Source organism: Rhinolophus sinicus, chromosome 1, assembly GCF_057876585.1.
Source record: "Rhinolophus sinicus isolate RSI-liver-muscle chromosome 1, RSI-T2T, whole genome shotgun sequence".
Lineage (NCBI taxonomy): Eukaryota > Metazoa > Chordata > Mammalia > Chiroptera > Rhinolophidae > Rhinolophus > Rhinolophus sinicus.
In genome coordinates this window covers 131,289,277-131,311,143 of record NC_142501.1, presented here as the reverse complement: position 1 = coordinate 131,311,143, position 21,867 = coordinate 131,289,277, and the positions used below count along the sequence as shown (strand labels likewise).

Below are 21,867 nucleotides of genomic sequence, written 5' to 3'. Positions count from 1 at the left end.
TGTTGAGGGTTCATTTTCATATGTGGATGGGCACACAAATAAAAATGTGTAATATGTTAGATTTTATAGTTTTTTTCAGACATAATTTATAAGGCACATACTTGAAATAATAATAAATGTTGCCCGATATCCAAAGTAAATTCTGTTAAAGATTCAGAAAGTATTAGATTTAATAGGTTTTAAAAATAAATTGTCCATTAGCCGGTATAATTACATAATATAAAGACATTTTAACCTATGTTTTCTTTTTATTTGTTTAGTATTCTTAAAATAATTAAGGTTTTTGTAAGATTATGTGGCAATTTCTCATCAAAAAGAAAAGAAAATACAAGCCCTCTTCCTACTCCTTCCAGCTTCCATCCCCTTTCTCTCAATAGAATGGTGCACATTCCCTGTGTCTGACTTTTCCCCTCCATCCACTCGTCTACCTGATGCAGGTAGACTTCTGCTCCGGAACCTCTTCTGGCACAGCTCTACCATCACCTCGAACCACCAAGCCTAGAGGACTCTTGTCAGACCTTTGTTTTCTTTTAACTTTTCTGTACCAAGTGACACCTTTGAGCTGCTTGAAACGCTCTTCCTCTTGGCTTCTACAATAATATTCCTAGTTTTTCTTTTCTCTTAACATTGCTATCTGATCTCCTCTTTGTGTCTTTTTTCTTTCTTTCCCTTTGCAGTCCACTTGATTGTTGGTTTTCCTCTCAGGGCTTTAAAACCATTTGTATACTGTAAGAGACTTTTCTCTTAAGCTTCAAACCCATTTATCAAACTAACTACTAGAAATCTATATAGAGAAAATCTACAAGTTAAAAATTAACGATTTTTTACCCAAACCTTCTTTCTCCTATATTTCTTAAGTGAATTATACCTAACACCTCTTGTACAGCTCGCCTCTTCTTCATTGTTTCTGTTCAGATCTTCATTGTTTTTCTCTTAGATTTTTGTTATAGTTTCTTAACACGTCTCTTTGACTCTAAGTCATTATTAAAACTTTTTGCCAGGTTTTCTACAGTAAAAATCAGATTATTTATTTGCATGTATTGGGATCCCATTAAACCAGGGGTGTCCAAACTTTTTTCAACATTTTTCACCAAGGGCCATATGCGGTAAAATACACAAACAGCTGGGCCACTCACTCGAGGTGAAGTACGTATTGCCTCACCTGGTTTATTTAAGTAAACTAAATATATTTTTGGAATTTGCTGCGGGCCAATAAAAAATGGATTGCGGGCCATAGTTGGCCTGCGGGCCGCAGTTTGGACACCCCTGCATTAAACAGAACAATCTTGACTTAGAAGGTCAATCTCTAAAAAGTCAGGTGTATCCTATAATATGCCCTCCCTACTCACTGCAGTCTCATCAAGTAGATGACACAGTTTATTTGGTTTGTTGTTCCACCTACTTGTTTTCCTCTGTCCTAGTTTTAAATTGACTGTTTGTCTTGTCTACCGTGGATTGGGGATGTTGTCTTTTTCACCTGGCATCCCCAGGGCCTGGCATTTTAAGTATTTGTGAATGAAATTGAGTGCACACCCATTGAGTTACCTATGGAATTCCCATAGGTTTTTGTAAAGATTATGGCTATCATACATTTCATTTTATGGTTTTTACCTAGTAAATACAGTTTGTTTGGTTTTTCTCATTGCTTTTTATTGCTGGCTAGCTAATGTCACTTTCTAATATCTGTTTAATTAGGAGAGCCACAGACGTTTGCATTAAAATTCAAGAGAGCTGAGGACTATCCCATCGATCTCTACTATCTAATGGACCTTTCTTACTCAATGAAGGATGACTTGGAGAATGTAAAGAGTCTTGGAACAGATTTGATGAATGAAATGAAGAGGATTACTTCAGACTTCCGAATTGGTAGGAATATTGAGAAAACTAATCATTGTCATTTGTATAAGTCTTGGCAGTTTTGTTCTTCACCCCGTACTTGTGAAATAAATAGACCAATTTTTAGCCATTTCTTTCTTACAGGACTGATATTTTGTCACACATCTAATAATATTTCTATCTCCTCTGCCTCTGCTACATATACGACCGTATTATTTAACACAGATCCATCATCCCTCGGTATACACTGAGGGGATTGGTTCTAGGACCCCCTGCAATACTAAAATCCGTGGATGCTCAAATCCCTTCTATAAAATGGTGTAGTATTTGCATGTAGGCAACAGCAAGGTATGCCTACACATTACTTCATTCGTGTGGATTCATCATAGGGCTTGGTGCATGGCAAATTAAATTTTGCTATTTGGAACTACCAGGATTTTTAAAAAATATTTTTGATCTGTGGTTGGTTGAATATGTGGATGTGAAATCCACAGATGTGGAGGGCTGACAGTCTACCACAGATAATGAAATGCATGCTTATTTTTATAGGAATTCATTCATTTGTTGATTTATTTTATAAACATGTTGAGTACTCAGATTCTATTTCATTACTAATTAATATGACTACATCTGCCATTGCAACCTAATCTCACTTGAGAACTGGATTTTTTATATTATAACGATGTCCTTTCTAAGCCTTATTAATAAAACCTTATGTTACTTATTAAATAGATTGACTAGATTGACTTAACATGTGGTTACATTCTTGTTGTGTGGTGTTTTTTTTTAATTTATTGGGGTGACAATTGTTAGTAAAATTACATAGATTTCAGGTGTACAATTCATGTTTGTTTGTTTTTTAATGCAAGCTTATCCATCTGTCTTTATGCCTTTTTACTGAACAGGGTTTGGCTCATTTGTGGAGAAAACTGTGATGCCATACATTAGTACAACACCAGCTAAGCTCAGGAACCCTTGCACAAGTGAACAGAACTGTACCAGCCCATTTAGCTACAAAAATGTGCTCAGTCTTACTGATAAAGGGGAAGTATTTAATGAACTTGTTGGTAAACAGCGTATATCTGGAAATTTGGATTCTCCAGAAGGTGGCTTTGATGCAATCATGCAAGTTGCAGTTTGTGGGGTAAGTGCATTCATCTTCTACAAAAGGATATTGTATGAATTTTAAGTGATTTTACTATCAGTTAGTGGAAAAAAAATTACCTTTATTACCATATCATACTCTGTTATTCCAGAGAAGTACAGAATTTAATCCGTTAAATTCCTTCCAAGTACAAGTGCTTTATAAAAGAATATGTAATCATAAGTCCCTATTTAAACCAGGCAGTGCACTTATACAGGGTTTTAAGAACCAGAATGCTTGCCATTTGAAACAGTGGGCAATTCAGCTGTATTTTAACTGGTGGTCTAAGTTTTTAGAAAGGCCCAGATGTCCTGACTCTGGCTTCGTGCCAGAGGTGGAATTGAGGTCACCTGAAGTGTCTCAGGAGCATTAAAAGTGCTTAGATGGAACAGTGTCTCAGATTTCATTTTCCTTTGGTCAGTTTTCTTCTGCTCACCAGCTTTAAAAGATGCCTTTTCTGTGTCTTAGTAATTAAAAAAAAAAAAAAAAAAAGTTTTAAGGTTAGTTTATAAGCTGAGAACATGTATTTTGAAAAGTCATAATTGTAGTTTTAATTGTAAGACTTTCAGTAGTAGCAAGCTCATCTCCATTGGACTAGTGAGTGATTAGAATTTTATGACCCGTTTACCAGCTGAACATTTTAAGATGACCTTATAATGACATAGCTAAAGCTGAAACTAGAAAAAATTGTGAGGTAGATAAAGTTTATCTTAAGTATCTACTACTGTATCATTTCCCCTTTTTTTCTTAATAGTACTCCTATTCCCTAGAAGTCCTTCCTTGATTTTAAATTCTTCTTAATGGTTATTTTTCAACCAATTTTTGCTAAGGTGCTAACTGATAGCCAAGATAATAACATGGTATGGTGTTTAAGAGCACAGGTTTCAAATGTTCCATCACCACTGACTTTAGGCAGTTTACTTAGTTATTCAAGAGGGCTGTTTCCTTCTCCTTAAGAAGGGATAATAATAGATAGACTTCATAGGGCTATTTCGAGGTTTAAATACAGTAATCCATATAAAGTGCCATTAAGCATTCAGCAAATAATTAGTATTAGGTTGGTGCAAAAGTAACTGTGGTTCTTGCCATTAAAAATAATGGCAAAGTGATTTTACTATCAGTTAGTGGGAAAAAATTACCTTTATTACCATATCATACTATATTATTCCAGAGAAGTACAGAATTTAATCAGTTAAATTCCTTCCGACTACAAGTGCTTTATAAAAGAATATGTAATCATTATGTCCCTATTTAAACCAGGCAGTGCACTTATACAGGGTTTTAAGAACCACAATTACTTTTGCATCAACCCAATACCATATTATCATTACTTTGACTTCTCATTGGGTAGTTGTAATTTAAAGATCTCTGCTTTTAAAGGGGAAGAAGGAGTAATATTCCAGGTAGTGCCTAGCCTGACACCTCTTTTCTCTCCAGCCATTCATTTGTGATCCCATCAGCAGCTCACTGTTGAGAGAGCATTCTCTGGGCTGCCTCTAACTATGCGTCAGTCTGTGGCCACTACTATATTTCTGATTGTTACACTGACTGAGCATAACTTTTCCACCTACTTCTCTAGATGTAAAAGAGACACATTCTACTGATTGCCAACATTAATAAACTTAATTCCTGCCTTCAAGGAATTGAGTCTTATGAGGATATAAATGAATGTACTGAGTTAATTTAGACAAATGTAATTACAAAATTACCATAGAGAGAAGAGGATTTTGCTGCTACTTTAAATTATTTGTTGGATAAGGTGGAGAATAAAATAAGTGAAGAAATAAACAGTATTAATGAGTTAAAATGGTGAAATTAAGCAGGACAAATCTTTGGAGAAGATAATTTTTTTCTGTAATTAAAAAAGGAGGGTGGGGAATGGGAGATGAAGGTAAGGGGGATCAAATATATGGTGATGGAAGGAGAACTGACTCTGGGTGATGAACACACAATGGGATTTATAGATGATGTAATACAGAATTGTACACCTGAAATCTATGTAATTTTACTAACAATTGTCACCCCAATAAATTTAATAAATAAATAAATAAATAAATAAATAAATAAATAAATAAATAAATAAATAAAAAGGAAGGCCTAATATGGAGGGCTGATAATGGAAGTATATGCTATAGAACAGGGGTGTCCAAACTGCGGCCCAGTGGGCCAACTGCAGCCCGCAATCCACTTTTAATTGGCCTTCAGCAAATTCCAAAAATATGTTTAGTTTACTTAAATAAACCAGGTAAGGCAATACGTACTTCACCTCGAGTGAGTGGCCCGGCTGTTTGTGTATTTTACTGCATATGGCCCTTGGTAAAAACCGTTGAAAAAAGTTTGGACACCCCTGCTATAGAAGATAGAACAAGGATGGAAGAATAGATGAGAACAAGATAGCATCAGGGGGGTAATGTAAGGCATGGGCTGAGACATTTTTATTTACTTAGCAAATACGCATGAAGCACCTACTATGTGCCACCTACTGTGTGCCAAGCACTGTGCTAGCTGCTGTAGATATGATGGGCAAAACCAGATGTGGTCCTTGCCTCACGTGGAGTTAGCTTACTTTCTAGGGGGGAGAGAGACATTAATTTTAAAAGATAGTTTTTTTAAAAACTGAGAGAAATGGACAACCAGGAAAGATGTAGTTTTACAGTGGGGTGGAGGAGCTTTATTCAGTAGGCTTTATGTGTTTATCAGCAAGAATACTGGCATTATGAAAAGAAGATGTAGAATTGAAATTATTTTGACTAGTGTTTTAAAATTACAATCTTTTTTTTTCCCCCAAGTCATTAATTGGCTGGAGGAATGTTACACGGCTGCTGGTGTTTTCCACGGATGCTGGGTTTCACTTTGCTGGAGATGGGAAACTTGGGGGCATTGTTTTACCAAATGATGGACAGTGTCACCTGGAAAATGATGTATACACAATGAGCCATTATTATGTAAGTGCTTAATTCCTTACATATTGAATGAGTTTACGTTGAGTTTTAGCATTTAATACTGAGAATATTGTGGGTGACTGGCTTGTGGGTTTTTCAGGGTTTGGAGTTTTGTTATATTTGTAAATATAGGCCCTGACCTAATGCGCTGGAAAGCTAATACTGCTTTTTCTCAAAATGTGGTTTTGTGCTTGCTTCCTTCCCCGTAGACAGGGGCCTCAGTGGAGTAAAAGGAACAGCTCAGGCACTTCTACTCCATGCCTCAACCCATAGCTATGTCTCCTCTCACTTGCGTGCATCATTTGGTAGCAAATTTGATAGTATTTCTAAACAAATAACTTGTATAGACATAACACTCATTTTATTTATGTGTGAGTATTAAAAAGAGGCACCCTGCCTCTACTAAAAATAAAGATTGGCAAATTATTCAGGTTCTGGAAGAAATCGTTGTTTTTCTTAAGTGATAGATAATGTAACCTTTAATTGCTGGTAATTCTTTAATTTCATTGTTCTGACACTTAATATATATAATCTTGCTTTATAAAACCTTTTTATTATGTAAATTTTTATACATACATAATGATCTATGAGGATTAGAAACCCACATGTATACACCTCCCATTTCAGCAATTATTTGTGTTATTTCAAGCAGTCTTGTGTAAGTAATCCAGTTATGTAGTCAAATTATGATTTTCAAAAAGGACTGTAAAACTGGAATTGTTTGGATGTAATTACATACTAAATTTCATTACATAATTTCTTAGGATTATCCTTCTATTGCTCACCTTGTCCAGAAACTAAGCGAAAATAACATTCAGACGATTTTTGCAGTTACCGAAGAATTTCAGCCTGTCTACAAGGTAAATATAAAAAGAGGATACAAATTTCTGGACCCTTTTTCTTCGGTCGTTAGAGGTAAAATCATGTCTAAATTGAAATGTGGGAGAATGACATTGGCTAGATATGTGAGATTTTACAAAAGTGCTTTATATTCATTTTTAATACATATTATACGAGGTGTGATAAAAAAAAACATGGTGAATGTTTAAATTAAAAAATTTATTACAGTAAAGACACATTGCTATTAACCCCCCTCAGAATACTCTCCCTCAATTCAAACACACTTATCCCATTGTTCTTACCCCTTTCTGAAGCAGTTCTGGAAGTCCTGTTTCATGAGTATCTGTAGTTGAACTGTTGTGGCTGTCTCCATGGCCTGAATCAATTCAAAATGTTTTCCTTTCATGGTCATTTTGACTTTGGGGAAGAGCCAGAAGTTTCATGGTGCCAGATCCAGTGACTAAGGTGGATAAAGACACACCATAATGTTTTTATTTGACAGAAATTGCCATATCAGAAGTGATATGTGACACAGAGCTTTGTCATGATGGAGGATGAAGTAAAGACAGTCATGAAAGAGGACTTCCAAAACAGCTTCAGAAAGTGGCAAGAACGATGGGATAAGTGTGTTCAAAGCAAGGGAGAGTATTTTGAGGGGGTTAATGGCAATGTGCCTTTTACTGTAATAATTTTTTTTTATTTAAACATTTACCATATCTTTTTCATCACACCTCATAAAACTAGTTTTTTCCAGCTCTGATGCTTAAGTTATTTAGGAAATGTATAGGGAATTGGTATTTAAAAATAAGTATTTGGTTGTAGATGCTTATTGGTTGAATGAATATATTTGTATTTTATATGTTTTATCTTAATTGCAGGAACTAAAAAACTTGATCCCTAAGTCAGCAGTAGGAACGTTATCTGCAAATTCCAGCAATGTAATTCAGTTGATCATTGATGCATACAACGTGAGTATATTTTAGATAAACTGTTTTGAACAGTACCCTGTTAGGAATGCTTTGCTCAAAGAAAGTAAAATTCCCTTCATACACAATTTAGCAAAACCCAGAGGACAACATAAAATTTAAATTCTGTATATCTGGAGGAAAAACTCATATTCTCTTACAAGAGCATAATTATATAATCTAAACAAAGCAAAAATATGATAAAGTCAAGTGGCAAAAATTTCTAAATATCTGCTTGAATGTCATTAAGCAATTAGTCTCTTTGTTGGAAAGCAAATAAGAAACATAACTCACATTTAGATTTATAGGATTGCCTCAATCTTCCTTTTCCTCCCCAAAGCATCTTTTATAGATTCATCTGTTTCAATAAATTGTGGCTGGGAAAGCTTTTTTGCCAATTCTTCTCTTACCGTACATTCAGAGATACAATATTCTCAATAGGCCCACACACACTTATTATACATGTATCATAAAAATATATACAAATATAAATATATATGACTTACCTATTTTAAAAAGGTTTATAAGATTTTTTCTCTCCACACATGGAAGGAAGTTGAAATTAAAGAGGAATTATTTGCTCCATCTAGAGCTCAATTCAGAGTACCTTTAGTAATACTCATTAAGCGTTGGTTAATAATCATTTTAAATAATCTGAAGACATTTGTAACTTTATGGTAACCATTGTGTGCATACACCATCTCCACAACCTGTTGACAGGTTGAATTTTAGATACTTTTTATTTCATGCCAGGGGTTCCCAAAATGTTTTAGGAAGATCACACTCAAAAAGAGAAAGGTTAACATAAAAATTTGTAAGATTCCAGTTGTTCCATGTCTTTCACATAGCTGTTCTCCATTTTAACGACATAAATTCCCATCCATGTGATTGTTTGCTGCTGCAGCCTTTACATTTGTACTGGGATCATATTCTGAAAAAGCACTGGCTTGAATCCTTCTCACGCGGGGCTTTGGTTTGTTTTTTTTCTTTTTTTTTTTTTTTTGTTTGTTTGTTTGTTTTGTTTTTTTGCCAGGGCTATACGGGCTTCTAAGCAAATTTTTTTCCAGACTGTACAGTAGACCATTTACGTTAGTCCCTAGTTAGCTGAAGTGATAGGGCCAGGGGACAGTCATATTGCCGATGGGGAAAGAAAACGTTGGTTCTGCGTTCTTAGGACTCCTCATAATTAATATCAGGCCTCTGGGCTGTTTGATCATTAGTATTTTAACTCAGCAATTAAAACACAAACACTCTTTTCAATCTTGTACATTATTTTGAAGAATTGATCCTTATTAATTAAAACCTATTTCTCTAGGTTGTGTTTTCTAGTCACTCAGGATTTGGCTTCAAATATTTTGTTTAAATGATATTGTTTTCTTAATAGTTCACGTTACCCACTGGTTTTATGCATTCAACTTATTTTATAGTAGTATTTCGTTTGCCTTTCCTATGTATAATTAGTCTTTCTTTTAGTCCCTTTCCTCAGAAGTCATTTTGGAAAACGGCAAATTGCCAGAAGGAGTAACAATAAATTACAAATCTTACTGCAAGAATGGGGTTAATGGCACAGGGGAAAATGGAAGAAAATGCTCCAATATTTCCATTGGAGATGAGGTAGGTCGTATAAACATTTTCTGAAGAAAAAAAAATGCTTGTTTATAAGTAATCAAGTTTATAATTTGAGAATAAAAGAAATGAATAGCTTTTTGAAATATTTTTAAATAGATTTAAATTAGTTAACTTGTTTTTTCCTTTAAGGTTCAATTTGAAATTAGCATAACTTCAAATAAATGTCCAAATAAGAATTCTGAAACCATTAAAATTAAGCCTCTGGGCTTCACTGAAGAAGTAGAGATTATTCTTCAGTTCATCTGTGAATGTGAATGTCAGAGTGAAGGCATCCCTAGCAGCCCAAAGTGTCACGAAGGAAATGGAACATTTGAATGTGGAGCTTGCAGGTAAGCTGAAGGTGGCTGGAGAAGGACAGAGAGAGTACATTGGTTTAGAAAGTTCTAGCAGGGTATGTTTTGGGACATCGAGAGAAAATCTCTATTTGGAGCGAATAAAATATTTATTCCAACCACTATTGCTCACCACACATCAATTTGATGAGCTTACATGTGATATTTACAGAAAGTTCTTCCTTACCTTTTTTTTTCCTTAAGAAGACAGCTCTTTAAAATAAAAGTTTTTGTAACCATCCAAGACGTATTATTTAACAGACTGTTAAGGTAGCATTTGTGTTTTTCGCTCATATAATAGCAATCTGAATATTCTAGAGCTAAACAAACATATAAAATATGTTTATAGAGAAATGTTTTGGAAAGGTATCTCAAACTTATACTGGTGATTTTTATCTGGGAAATGGAATTAGGAAGCAATAAATGATGTATACTTTTTACTACATGTACTTCTGCATTAAATTTTATTTTCAATTAAAACTTTATTTTAATTAAAAATCAAAATTGAATATACTCTGAATACAGCTTTCTCCTTAAAAGAATAGGGGAAAGGGAGAGTATTTTGATTAAATGTCAGCCCCATATAACTAAGCTTTTAAGGGTTTTAAACGTGAGAAAAATGAGTGCCTATATTTTGCCATCAGTTATTGGCTATCGTAAATATCAGTTAAAATGTTACATTTTTATTTTTCATGCTTATATATCGTGAGTCACGTAGATCCATTTTTAGCAAAATATCATGTAACTGAAAAGATTATCTTAAAAATGTTTTACCTTCCTTCCCTTTATATATTAACCAGATGCAGAATTAGTGTATTCAGTGTCTATAAGCATTAACTGTTCTAAAAATATACAGTGTATCTGAAAAGTCTGGACCTATGGGATAAATTTATTTTAAAACAATATGTTACCTATTTTTCAAATGATGTTCTCTATGTTTTTCTTTAACATCCATGTACTTTTGAGGTGTGTTTATTGTACTTTTTTAGATTAACAATTGGACTGTTGCTTTAAATTTAGAGATACTTCACCAATAATAGCAAATGCAATAACATATCATTAGAAAACATAACTAACATACTGTTTAAAAGTTTATCCTTTGTTTCCAAATGTTTTGTTCACCATTTCATTGCTAGATTATATTTTCATCTTGATCAAAATGGTTACTCTCCTGAAGAAAGATTTTTTTCCTAGGCCTTGCATGTATTCTGTATAAACCTGAATGGCTGGGGTGTGTGTGTGTGTGTGTGTGTGTGTGTGTGTGCATGCATGCGTGCCCTTTTGTGTACATGAGCACTCCCATGTAAGGTAATTGTAGTTGAAAGATATTCTCCATAGTTTTATTTCCTCTGCCATTCTTGCTCACAGCGTAACTTGAAATTTGGACTCTTTCTTTAGGTGCAATGAGGGACGTGTTGGCAGACATTGTGAATGTAGCACGGATGAAGTTAACAGTGAAGATATGGATGCTTACTGCAGGAAAGAAAACAGTTCAGAAATCTGTAGTAATAATGGAGAGTGTGTCTGTGGACAGTGTGTTTGTAGGAAGAGGGATAATACAGATGAAATTTATTCTGGCAAATTCTGCGAGTGTGATAATTTCAACTGTGATAGATCCAACGGCGTGATTTGTGGAGGTGAGAAAGGGGTCAGAAAATGGTTATAAAATGTGATCCCATCTAATACAATAAAAATGTTCAGTTTGCTTGGTAAATAAATAGAAAAAAGGCAGCACTGAGGGTCAATCCATCCCTTAGATACACTTTCTTCCACATTGCTTATTTTTACTTTTTATCAATGCTATGATTTTTATATGTTTTACCATTGTTATGAGAAATTACATTTTTAATTGCAGGAAATGGTGTATGCAAGTGTCGCGTGTGTGAATGCAACCCCAACTACACGGGCAGTGCGTGTGACTGTTCCCTGGACACGACTCCATGCATGGCCACAAACGGACAGATCTGCAATGGCCGGGGCATCTGTGAGTGCGGTGCCTGTAAGTGCACAGATCCCAAGTTTCAGGGCCCAACTTGTGAGATGTGTCAGACCTGCCTTGGCGTCTGTGCTGAGCATAAGTAAGTATTTCCTAATTGCCTGAAGTGGTTCATATTACTGTCTGTTGCCCTAACTGTGTGTTATCACTGGATCCGGAACAGTGCCTATAAGGAGCTTATACTGTAAATAAAATATCTGCCACACTAAACCCCACTCTTTAAATCTTAAAAGTTCTTTCTTGGTAGCTAGTGTTTGTCACCATATTGAAGCGTGTCATAGGAGAGTGGTACCATTAATTTGATCTGAATGTGCTATATAATTGAATCCATGTGACCTTTGTTAAATTAGCACTACCAGTTGCTTAATTACTATCTTTTGACTAAACTAAGCAAACTTGAAGTTTTTGCCCCTTGAAGAACTATTGTTGTACTAGCAATACATTGTTTAAATTATTTTGGTTTTATGTTATATATTTAATATCTGGTAGGGCTAGTTTTATTTTACTATTTTACTTGGGGGGGATTTTAGTTTGAACTGTAATAATTTATAATTTCACTTGGGAAACTAGCATTTTTATATTGTTTCTCACTGAGGAATGTCATATGCTTCTCCATTTAGTCAAATCTTTCATGGCTCTTGGTTGAATTTGTCAAATTTTGAATCTAGCCCACTAAATAATCTTCAAGCAAACATTGACTTTAAATGTTATAATTTGTGTTTTAACAGAGAATGTGTTCAGTGTAGAGCCTTCAATAAAGGAGAAAAGAAAGACACATGCGCACAGGAATGTTCCCGTTTCAACATTACCAAGGTTGAAAATCGGGACAAATTGCCCCAGCCGGGCCAGGTAGATCCCCTGTCCCACTGTAAGGAGAAGGACGTTGACGACTGCTGGTTCTATTTCACATATTCAGTGAATGCGAACGGTGATGCCATTGTTCATGTTGTAGAGACTCCAGGTAAAAATCTGATCATTTCAAAATGGTTTTCATTTTCTTCTCTGTCTTGTTTCTACTACTTAGCCCTGTTTCCCTAATACTCAGGAATGGCCTCCAGCTGGATTCTTTTAGGTTCAAGTTAGGACATTTTAATCTTAAAAGTCTAAAATAGTATTTAATTAACTATATAAGAAGTGAGGAAAAAAGAAAACAAGTTTTATGAGTGGAGAGTTTGATGCTTAAATGTGATAATCCACACAAAGCACTTAGCACAATGCCTGACACCTAGCAGGTATTTGGTAAGAGTTATATCATTATTGGTGATATCTAAATTGGAGCTTGATTTAGGTTTGAACACTGGAAAAGATAATTTGTTAAGGGCTATTATAAAGTGTGAATTTCTTCAGCTTCTCAGAAGATAAAACATTTTTTATCTTGGCTTTTTTATGTACTTTTTGTATATTCTTTGAAATTTTATACTTTTGGGTACCAGTTTTTTGGGAATGTACATTTTCATTTCTCCTGGATAAATACTAAGAATGGATTTGGGGGCATATGGTATGCATATGTTTCTAAGGAACAGCCAAACTGGTTATTAAAGTCACTGTACTCTTTTGCCTTTTCAGATACATGTTTGGCAATAGTGTCTCCCAATCGGTGCCTCCTTGTCTTTTCATTTTCTTAGCAGGGTTTTTTTGAAGAACAGAAGCTTTAATCTTGATGAGCTACAGTTTACCAAGTTTTTCTTTTTATGTATCTTGCTTTCACCATTTTATCTGAGACTGCCTAACTGAAGTTGATAAGGATTTTTCCCTTTATTTTCCTTCTAGAAGTTTTATAGTTTTTGGTTTTCCGTTTAGGTTTATAACCCATTCTGAGTTAATCTTAGTATATGGAGTGAGGTTCAGTTTTTTGCATATGGATGTCCAGTAGTTCTAGCACCATTTGTTTGAAAAGACTGACTTTTCCCCACCTTTGTTGAAAATGAGATGGCTTTATATGTGCAGGCCTGTTTCTGACTCTATATTCTATTCCATTGGTGTATGCAACTGTCTTTTAGCCATTGAATACCACACTGTCTCTCAATTACTGTCACTTTATATTAGGTTGGTGCAAAAGTAATTGCGGTTTTTGCAATTTTTTTTTTTTTTAACCTTTTAAACCACAATTACTTTTGTATCAACCTAAAAGCTGGTCTTGGAGTCTGGTAATACCAGTTGTTGAACTGTGTTCTTTTCCAAAAGTATTTTTGAAACACTTTCCTAGTTCTCTGCCTTCCTAGTAAATTTTAGAGTTAACTTGCTGATATCTACAAAAATCCTGCCAGGATTTTGATTGGGATTGCATTGATCAAATTGGAGGAGAATTTATATTTTAATAATATTGAGTCTTCCAATCTATGAACATGGGATAGCTCTCCATTTATTCAGGTTTTTGATTCCTTTCATCAATATTTAGTAATTCTTAGCATGCAAATCTTACACATATTTTGTTGGATTTATACGTAAGTATTTCATGACCTTCTAAGCTATTGTGGAGGATACTATTCTAAAATTCAATTTCCAATATGCAGAAATAAATTTCTATGTAATATATAAAAATACATATAATTTTTGTTTATTGATCATGTATCCTATGGCCTTGTAAACTCACTTGTTGGTTCTAGTGTCTTTTTTATAGATTCTTTGGGATAGTGTCCATTTACTTATCTTGGATTTTTATTCTTTAAGTGTTTTTATAGGAGACTGCCCAGTGCTTTGTGGTTGACTGTAACTCTGTGCACATTAATCCCTTGCGTGCTCAGTCTTTCCTTCATACTTTACAGAGTGCCCCACTGGTCCAGACATCATTCCAATTGTAGCTGGTGTGGTTGCTGGGATTGTTCTGATTGGCCTTGCATTGCTGCTAATTTGGAAGCTTCTAATGATAATTCATGACAGAAGGGAATTTGCCAAATTTGAAAAGGAAAAAATGAATGCCAAATGGGACACGGTAAGTTGCAAAACATCTAAAAAGTAAGGTGGATGTCATAAAGAAATATAATACTTCTAAGACTTATTAACTCTAAAACTGATTATTAGTCCTCATTAAGTGCTTTATTCCTCTATAAGTTCATTATTCAGAAAACTTGCATTTAGTGAAAAACCGAAATGCATCTTAAATACATCCCATGAAAACAAAATACTGTGAGAAGGTACCTTCTGGTTACTGTGGTCAGTATTTTTATTTCCTTAATTTGATCTTAAATCTGCTCTTCTGCCTTTTTGTCGTGTAAAGTTGAATCTTAGATATTGTTATCTGTGTAGCAAGCTAGTCCATGGAAAGCTTCCCCCCACCCTCCTTCAACAAAGAACCTTAAGTGGAAAGCAGCCAGACCCAGAAAGCTATATACTGTATGGTTCCATTTATATGACATTCTGGAAAAGGCAGAACTATAGGGACAGAAATCAAATCTGTGGTTTCCAGGGGCTGGAATGTAGTGGTTAGGGCACAAGGGATCTTGGGATGACCTTGATTGTGGATGTGTTTATGCATTGCAGATTCATGAAACTCTGTACTTAAAAAGGATATATTTTACTCTCTGGAAATTATAACTTAATAAATCTTGCTTTAAAAAAATTTTTAAGGCTATTAGTGACTGAAAGTTTATGCTAGCATTTAGTGCTATGAAATATGGAGTCAGTGGGGAGGCCAGATGTCGTTCCTTGTGTAATCATCTTTTGATACAAGAAGACTAACAATCTTCAGTACGTTTACATTGTAAATGAATTTTAATCATTTGCATTTTACTATTATTTGCTTGGGTTTTTGAAAACTAATCCAGAAGTGTAAAAATAGTATAAATTAGTAAAATAGTAAAAATTCTCTATAGTGTTTAAGCACTATACATGTCAATTTTGTTACGATGAAGTCATTAGAAACTATTTCTTTTACTTTAGCAAGAAAATCCGATTTACAAGAGTCCTATTAATAATTTCAAGAATCCAAACTATGGACGTAAAGCTGGTCTCTAAGTTGCCGTTCGTATTTTCTTTCATTTTCTGTCTTTGCATGTGAACCTTTATCCTTTTTTACTGCACTGTGTGTCCTTTATCACTATTGCTGTTTTTCAAACGTCTGGCTATATTACAGCTTTTCTTTTTGTGTGTTAATTTAGAGTTAGTGTTTAGAAGGGCTTTAAAATAATGGTGTAGAAGCAGCAGCTGTGTTGTGGTGAAAAGCAAATGTGCTTTTTGGTCAGACCTAGGGTGAAATCCCAGCTCTTCCACTTAGTAGGTAGAATAGCATTGAATCACTCACTTCCCAGCGCTTTAGTTTTTCATATCTTTAACAAGGAGTCAGTAATAATATCTGTTGTGTGCTGTGGTTGTTTTTGGCTAATGAACTACAGTGTATGATACCAGCCTGTCGGTTGTAAGCCACACTATAGCCAAATGCTCTAGATGGTGTTATCCTTATAGGAAACATTACCTAAGTAAGTTTTAGGGTGATATCGTGAAAAGTGAATGTGAAATCTAAACTGCAAAATACAAAAGTAAATGTAACCTGATAGAACATTTGTATAATATACAACTACAATATCATTGCTACTGTTTTCTAGAAATTTTGAAATTCTTTATTCTTGATTATAACTTGAAATTCCATTAAAAACCAGGGTGGTGGTGGTGGTGGAATATATATATATAGATTTATTTATTTCTTGTTCGATGTTGAATGAGTCTAATATTCAAATCTAACATTGAACTTTTTAAAAAAGCTAACAAAGACTTCTAAAAATCCTATTATAGTTTTAAATAAAAACTTAGTTGAAAATTTCATAGTTGTTACTAAGGCTTGCTTATCATCTTGTCTAAGCTAGGGTAAGTTATTTTGGTGAGTGTGTGCTCTACCTGGATGACAAATTTATCATTTTCTATTATCAGTAGTGCACAGGATTCTTCCTTATATCTGAATTTTCATGAAGTGGTTCTAGCATACTTTGGCATAAGCCCCTGAAACTTTCTGATAAAAAGGTTGTGATTAGAACAGATTTTCCTGATTGGTGATCCAGAATTCTTCTTTCCTTTCCCAACTATTTTATTTTTATTTCACACATGATAACTGAGGCACAGAAGGATTAGGTAACTTGACCCAAGTACACATGTCTGGTTAGTGGAAGAGCTGAGATTCAAACCCAGGCAGCTGGACTCCAGGATCCCTGTTCTTACCCACTGTGTTGTATTGATGGCAATCACATATCTTCAGGAAACTGTTAGCTGGTCAGGAAGAGGTAGATCGCTCTTTATAGAGAATTATAGCATTTGCCATTTGTTGTAACTTAGAGTAACACTACTGCGTTGAGCAAACATTGTAACAGGAAATTATTACATAGAAACCAACACTGTAGTTTTGCTTATTTACTAGGAGTGTACTTATAAAATAATAACAAATAAGATCTTAATACAGGAATGTTTAATATTTTTAGAGATATAGAAAGTGCCAATAATATTAGAAACCTTTACTGGTCAGATTTTTCTTTTATTTCTAAGCAGATTTTAAAATAGCAAAGTGAAATCTAATGACATAAAGTTATCGTCAGATTCATATATGGGCAGGCTGATACATTTTCTTATTAGAGACTTGCCATATTCTTTTTGTTACCTAATACTTGCCAGAAAGTCATTTTTAGAAGGAAATTGATTGGTTTCGTTCTCTCTTTTGGTAGGTCAAAAACAGTCAAATATTGACAATTTCACATGGTTACTTCTCATACAAGAAAAAATTCTTTATGTCTACTAAAAGGTGAAATTTTCACCTTTACTGTACATTAAACTGTATTTTGAAGGAAATTATCAATAATAGTGAAACTTAATGTTCGTATTGTTAAATTAATTTTTGGCTAAAATGTTCCTTTTCAGCCAAAATAAGCATTTGGGATAATTCAAGAAGCAAAAGTAAAACTCTTTATTTATTAGTGAAATCTTGCCAGACTAACAGCTACAGGTTATTCTGAGATGTTTTCTCAAGAAAAATTAAAGAAGACATAAAAAATATAAATTCATAAATGAACATCAAAAAATTAAAACAAATCTGCTTGTAAAGCACTTTTCTGATATGGGAACAAAGTTTATCAATCAATTATATCACTAACATATTTCAGATAATGGGCAAGCACTGTAATTATTTCAGCACATAAGACTCATGTAGGTACATTAAAAAAATACATCAATTTTGTAATTGTTAAAGTGTATTGAAAAAATTGTCTAGTCTATCCTCCCCTGCTGTTATGTAAAAAATAAGTGGATTCCTCATCTTCCACAGTTGTGCATCGTATATTTTATAGAGACGATTCTGTAGCCACCATTGTCAGCCATTCCAGAGTAAACACAAGGATGACATTTTACTGAGTACAGAGGATTTCATTTCTGATTGTAAACCTGTTCCCTTGATTTAAATAGGCTTTGCTTTTTGTTGGGATAGGGGTGGGGTTGCACTCTAAACAATGAAAACTAATCTGAATTATTTTAGTTTACCTTCATTTAAAATGATGCCTAACGCATATAGTTTAATTTTACCTCTAACATTGCATGTTGAATTTTTGTTTGGATGGACTTTGAAATAATAAATATAAATGTTTGCATATATGAAAAGGTAAACTTTTCTCCAGAGGTAAGTTTCTGCCGTATAAATTGTACTTTGGACTCATCAATAATTTGTGTTTTTTCTCCTTTTGTTTTTCTGTTTTGTTTTATTTTGTACCGCACAATTCTTAACTATTAAACGTTAGATTTATCTAATGCATTATTTTAAAGAAACTTAATTAAATGGTAATTTCTTTTCCCAGCATATTTGAAAGAATTGGGCAGTACTAGCCTCATATGCAGATAGGAAGTTGGAAATAATAAGTGTAACTTATTTGTACTACGTAACTTGTTAATAATGTAGTCGCTAGGATCCAGTTTCCTGTCTCCATTATGAAATGTCTGCTGTAATGTGTGTATGGTAATGTATTAGCTCCAATTAGGATTAGAGCTTAGAATTTGATATCCTACGTATGATTTTTATCATACAGATTATATAGTGTTTGTCTCTGAGGGATTCTGAGTTTTCTCCAGGCTTCTAAAAAAATGACCAGTCAAGTTGTATTTTACATGATGGGGGTGCATGGGTGTGGGGGTAAGGTTTATTGTCATGTTTTAATTGGTATCCAGACTAACTACTGAGCTGAAATCATAGTGATTTATTTGGTGTCTCTCAGGACATAACCCACACATGCTATACCCTCCATCAATGATTTCCTATCTACAGGATAAAATTCAATCTTCTTACATAGCATGGCATACAGGACCTTTCCTGATTTGGCACCGTCTTTCTTATTTCCTCTCCCTTCCTCACACCTCAAAATACACACATGCACCCTTAAAAACTTCTGAACTATAGATATTTTTACTAAATGTGCTAGTCTTTTCCCTACAACTTGACTTTGCATATGAACTTTGATTTTGCATATGTTTCTATTTACCTTTCAATATTTTATCTGTAGTCAAGTTCACTGACAGTATCTCTAATCTTCTCAAAGTCGATCCCTTTTTCTTATACTATTCCCTTATTATGTATATAATTCTATTTTCTATTATATCAAACTGACTTAGTTTCATGTTTACCATCCACTAAACTGTATCCTCCTTTAGAGGACAGAAATTGTGGCAATAAAAGCCAGATTCAGATGTAATCTACAGTGAAGTGTAAATAAAATTTAAAAGCAAAAATTACTGTTTAGATGATTTCTATAAATATTTCTTAAATTACTGCAAATGGTTCTGTAGTGAGATATAAAACTAAACAGCACTACAAAATCTTAATTTTTGTCTAAAAACAATGCTTTAATAAGTTACTTAATATTTATTTGATTTGATGTTTACTCTCTAATTTCCTACGATAAAGGATTATTTCGCTGTATTTCTCACATGGCTTTCAAGCCCACTTTCAGTTTATGAGAACAGGAGAAAAAAGAATGCTATAGCAAGTATTTAAGTGTACCAATTAGCATAACACTTTTTAAAGAAAATGGTAGTGTGGGATTGTTATTTTCCTGCTTAAAACATCACTGTCAATATATTTTTGGATCTTGAAAGATCTCTTGTGTTTATGACTTGGAGCCATTTACTGGACTTGATTTCAGTACTCTATTAAAGTATACTATTGTAATAAAAAGAAAACATTTTACCAATACAATACTGATAAATAACAATTTCGTGAAGAATGGTAATTATATTTGTTAACATAATCAGTCACTTTTGTGGAAGCACTTCATGGGACACCACCCTCACAGACATGAAAGCCAAGGATTCCCATTAATTATCAGGCACCTTCTGGGTACACTAAAGAGTAAAGAATCAGGCAGTTGATGGCAAAAGAGTTCTTTCTTTCTTAAGACAGATATTCAAAACTAGTTAAAGGAGAGAAACCATAACAGCACATTCTGTGCTATGGAGGACATTTTTGAATCAGCCTTCCAATGGAGGAAGGACTCAAGAATGAAATAATGCTAGATGACAGGGGCAGCCTTAGACCTGTAGAGCAAAACTTTAATTTTTCACATTTGTATAAACTTGTTTTAAAAATTAAGTGTGTTATTTGGACAGATAAAATGGAAACTTCTGAAAATGACTGTAGTTTTCAATATTGTTTCATAAAATAATATTACATGATTTTAGTAGACTAATTGATCATTTTTCTCACTATTTTTTTTTTTTTAGGGTGAAAATCCTATTTATAAGAGTGCCGTGACAACTGTTGTCAATCCGAAGTATGAGGGAAAATGAGCACTACCTGTGCAAATAATCACAACACTGAACGCAAATTAGTGATTTTCATAGTCACTGAGTAAGGTAGCTTTAGGGCAATATCACCATGAGTTTTACTCATGTGCAGGTTTTAAAAATGTACAATATGTATAATTAAAAAATTTTTTTTATTGTTTTGAAAATAATGTTATAATCAATGCCAGGGACTGACAAAAGACTTGAGACAGGATGGTATTCCTTGTCAGTTAAGGTCACGTTGTGCCTTTTTCTCCTGGATTATTGAAATCAAGCTCTTATTGGATTAAGTGATATTTCTAGAGTGATTGAAAGGGTAGTAGTTAAAGTAATGAGTATGATGAGAGTTTCTATTAATCAAGTATTAAAGCTGATTTTTAGCTTTACAGATATGTCAGTTCTCAGTTATAAAAAATCCAAAGTAAATGTCTTACTTGCTAGTTTACAATTGTTTGAAATTTATTTTTTTGCTATTTGCCTATTAAACGTGACTGATGACATATCTGAAAGATGAGTATGTTGGGAGTTACTTGTGTAAAATAGTTTTGATATATTTGATCTACAAATGCCATGGGAAAAAGTCAGAATTAGGAAGGAAAAACAGCTTTAAAATCTGTGCCATTTCAAGAGTTACTTAATCTTGGTAACTTTTATGCCTTCTCTTTATAAATTCAAGCCTTGGATAAAAGTGTTGAGAAATTTTATGCAAAAAAAGTCCTTACTTTAGCATTATTTACATAAAAGCCTTAATTTACATGGTATTTGCTGAATTGGGGACCTTTGGGTGAATTATTTTATTCATTTTATTTTGTTTAAAGCCGGTGCTTTTTATCACCACTTCTAATCATTTAATGTATTTGCAATTTTAGGGTAAGACTTTTTTTTATCAGTACCTTTTCTTTGATGTTTTAGCTGTAAATTTGCCTTTTTAATGAACATCTGAAGTTGTACTGTGGCTTATGCAACAGCTATCACTTACGTAAGTCTTAGTTAGTGCTGTAACAGACCACTGTATATTTAGTTCTCACTGTTTGAGTTGCCCATTTTGTTTCATACTAGTCACATTCTTGTTTTTAAGTGCCTTTTAATTTTAACAGTTCACTTTTTACAATGCTATTTACTGAAGTTATTTATTAAATAAAAATGCCTAAAATACTTAAATTGGAATGTTTTCACTCTATTGATTTGTCAGTTTGCGTGAAATTTTTATAGCTTAAAGAGATTGACAAAAACCATTTCTGATTGATGGGTATTCACTTAAGAAGCTAAAACATTTTTTTATTTAAAAAAAAAGAAAAGAAAAGATGTGCCAGGGACATAAGGAAAAAGTGGTATGCTAAAACAGAGTTTCAGACTAACTTTGAGGTCCCTAAATAATATTGGATAAATCTTCATCTCCTCTCCCCATAACCCTACCTACACTAGGTTTCATCCCTACACT

At 33.7% G+C, this 21,867-nt stretch overlaps 1 protein-coding gene across 2 annotated transcripts in view; it reads left to right on the top strand.

Annotated features, from left to right (window-relative positions):
* The window catches only part of ITGB1 (integrin subunit beta 1), a 44,557-nt gene extending 22,970 nt beyond the window's left edge, over positions 1 to 21,587 (top strand). The window contains exons 5-17 of one of the 2 annotated variants that reach the window (XM_019741739.3): positions 1,696 to 1,866; positions 2,742 to 2,980; positions 5,770 to 5,925; positions 6,687 to 6,782; positions 7,641 to 7,730; positions 9,201 to 9,341; positions 9,486 to 9,685; positions 11,087 to 11,325; positions 11,544 to 11,766; positions 12,413 to 12,645; positions 14,450 to 14,616; positions 15,564 to 15,644; positions 20,364 to 21,587. In XM_019741739.3, the coding sequence (XP_019597298.1) occupies positions 1,696 to 1,866; positions 2,742 to 2,980; positions 5,770 to 5,925; positions 6,687 to 6,782; positions 7,641 to 7,730; positions 9,201 to 9,341; positions 9,486 to 9,685; positions 11,087 to 11,325; positions 11,544 to 11,766; positions 12,413 to 12,645; positions 14,450 to 14,616; positions 15,564 to 15,638 (2,030 nt within the window). In that variant the 3' untranslated portion in view covers positions 15,639 to 15,644; positions 20,364 to 21,587. The remainder of the gene's footprint in view (positions 1 to 1,695; positions 1,867 to 2,741; positions 2,981 to 5,769; positions 5,926 to 6,686; positions 6,783 to 7,640; positions 7,731 to 9,200; positions 9,342 to 9,485; positions 9,686 to 11,086; positions 11,326 to 11,543; positions 11,767 to 12,412; positions 12,646 to 14,449; positions 14,617 to 15,563; positions 15,645 to 20,363) is intronic. The other variant, XM_019741740.3, reaches the window with a different exon arrangement.
* The last annotated feature ends 280 nt before the right edge of the window (positions 21,588 to 21,867 follow it).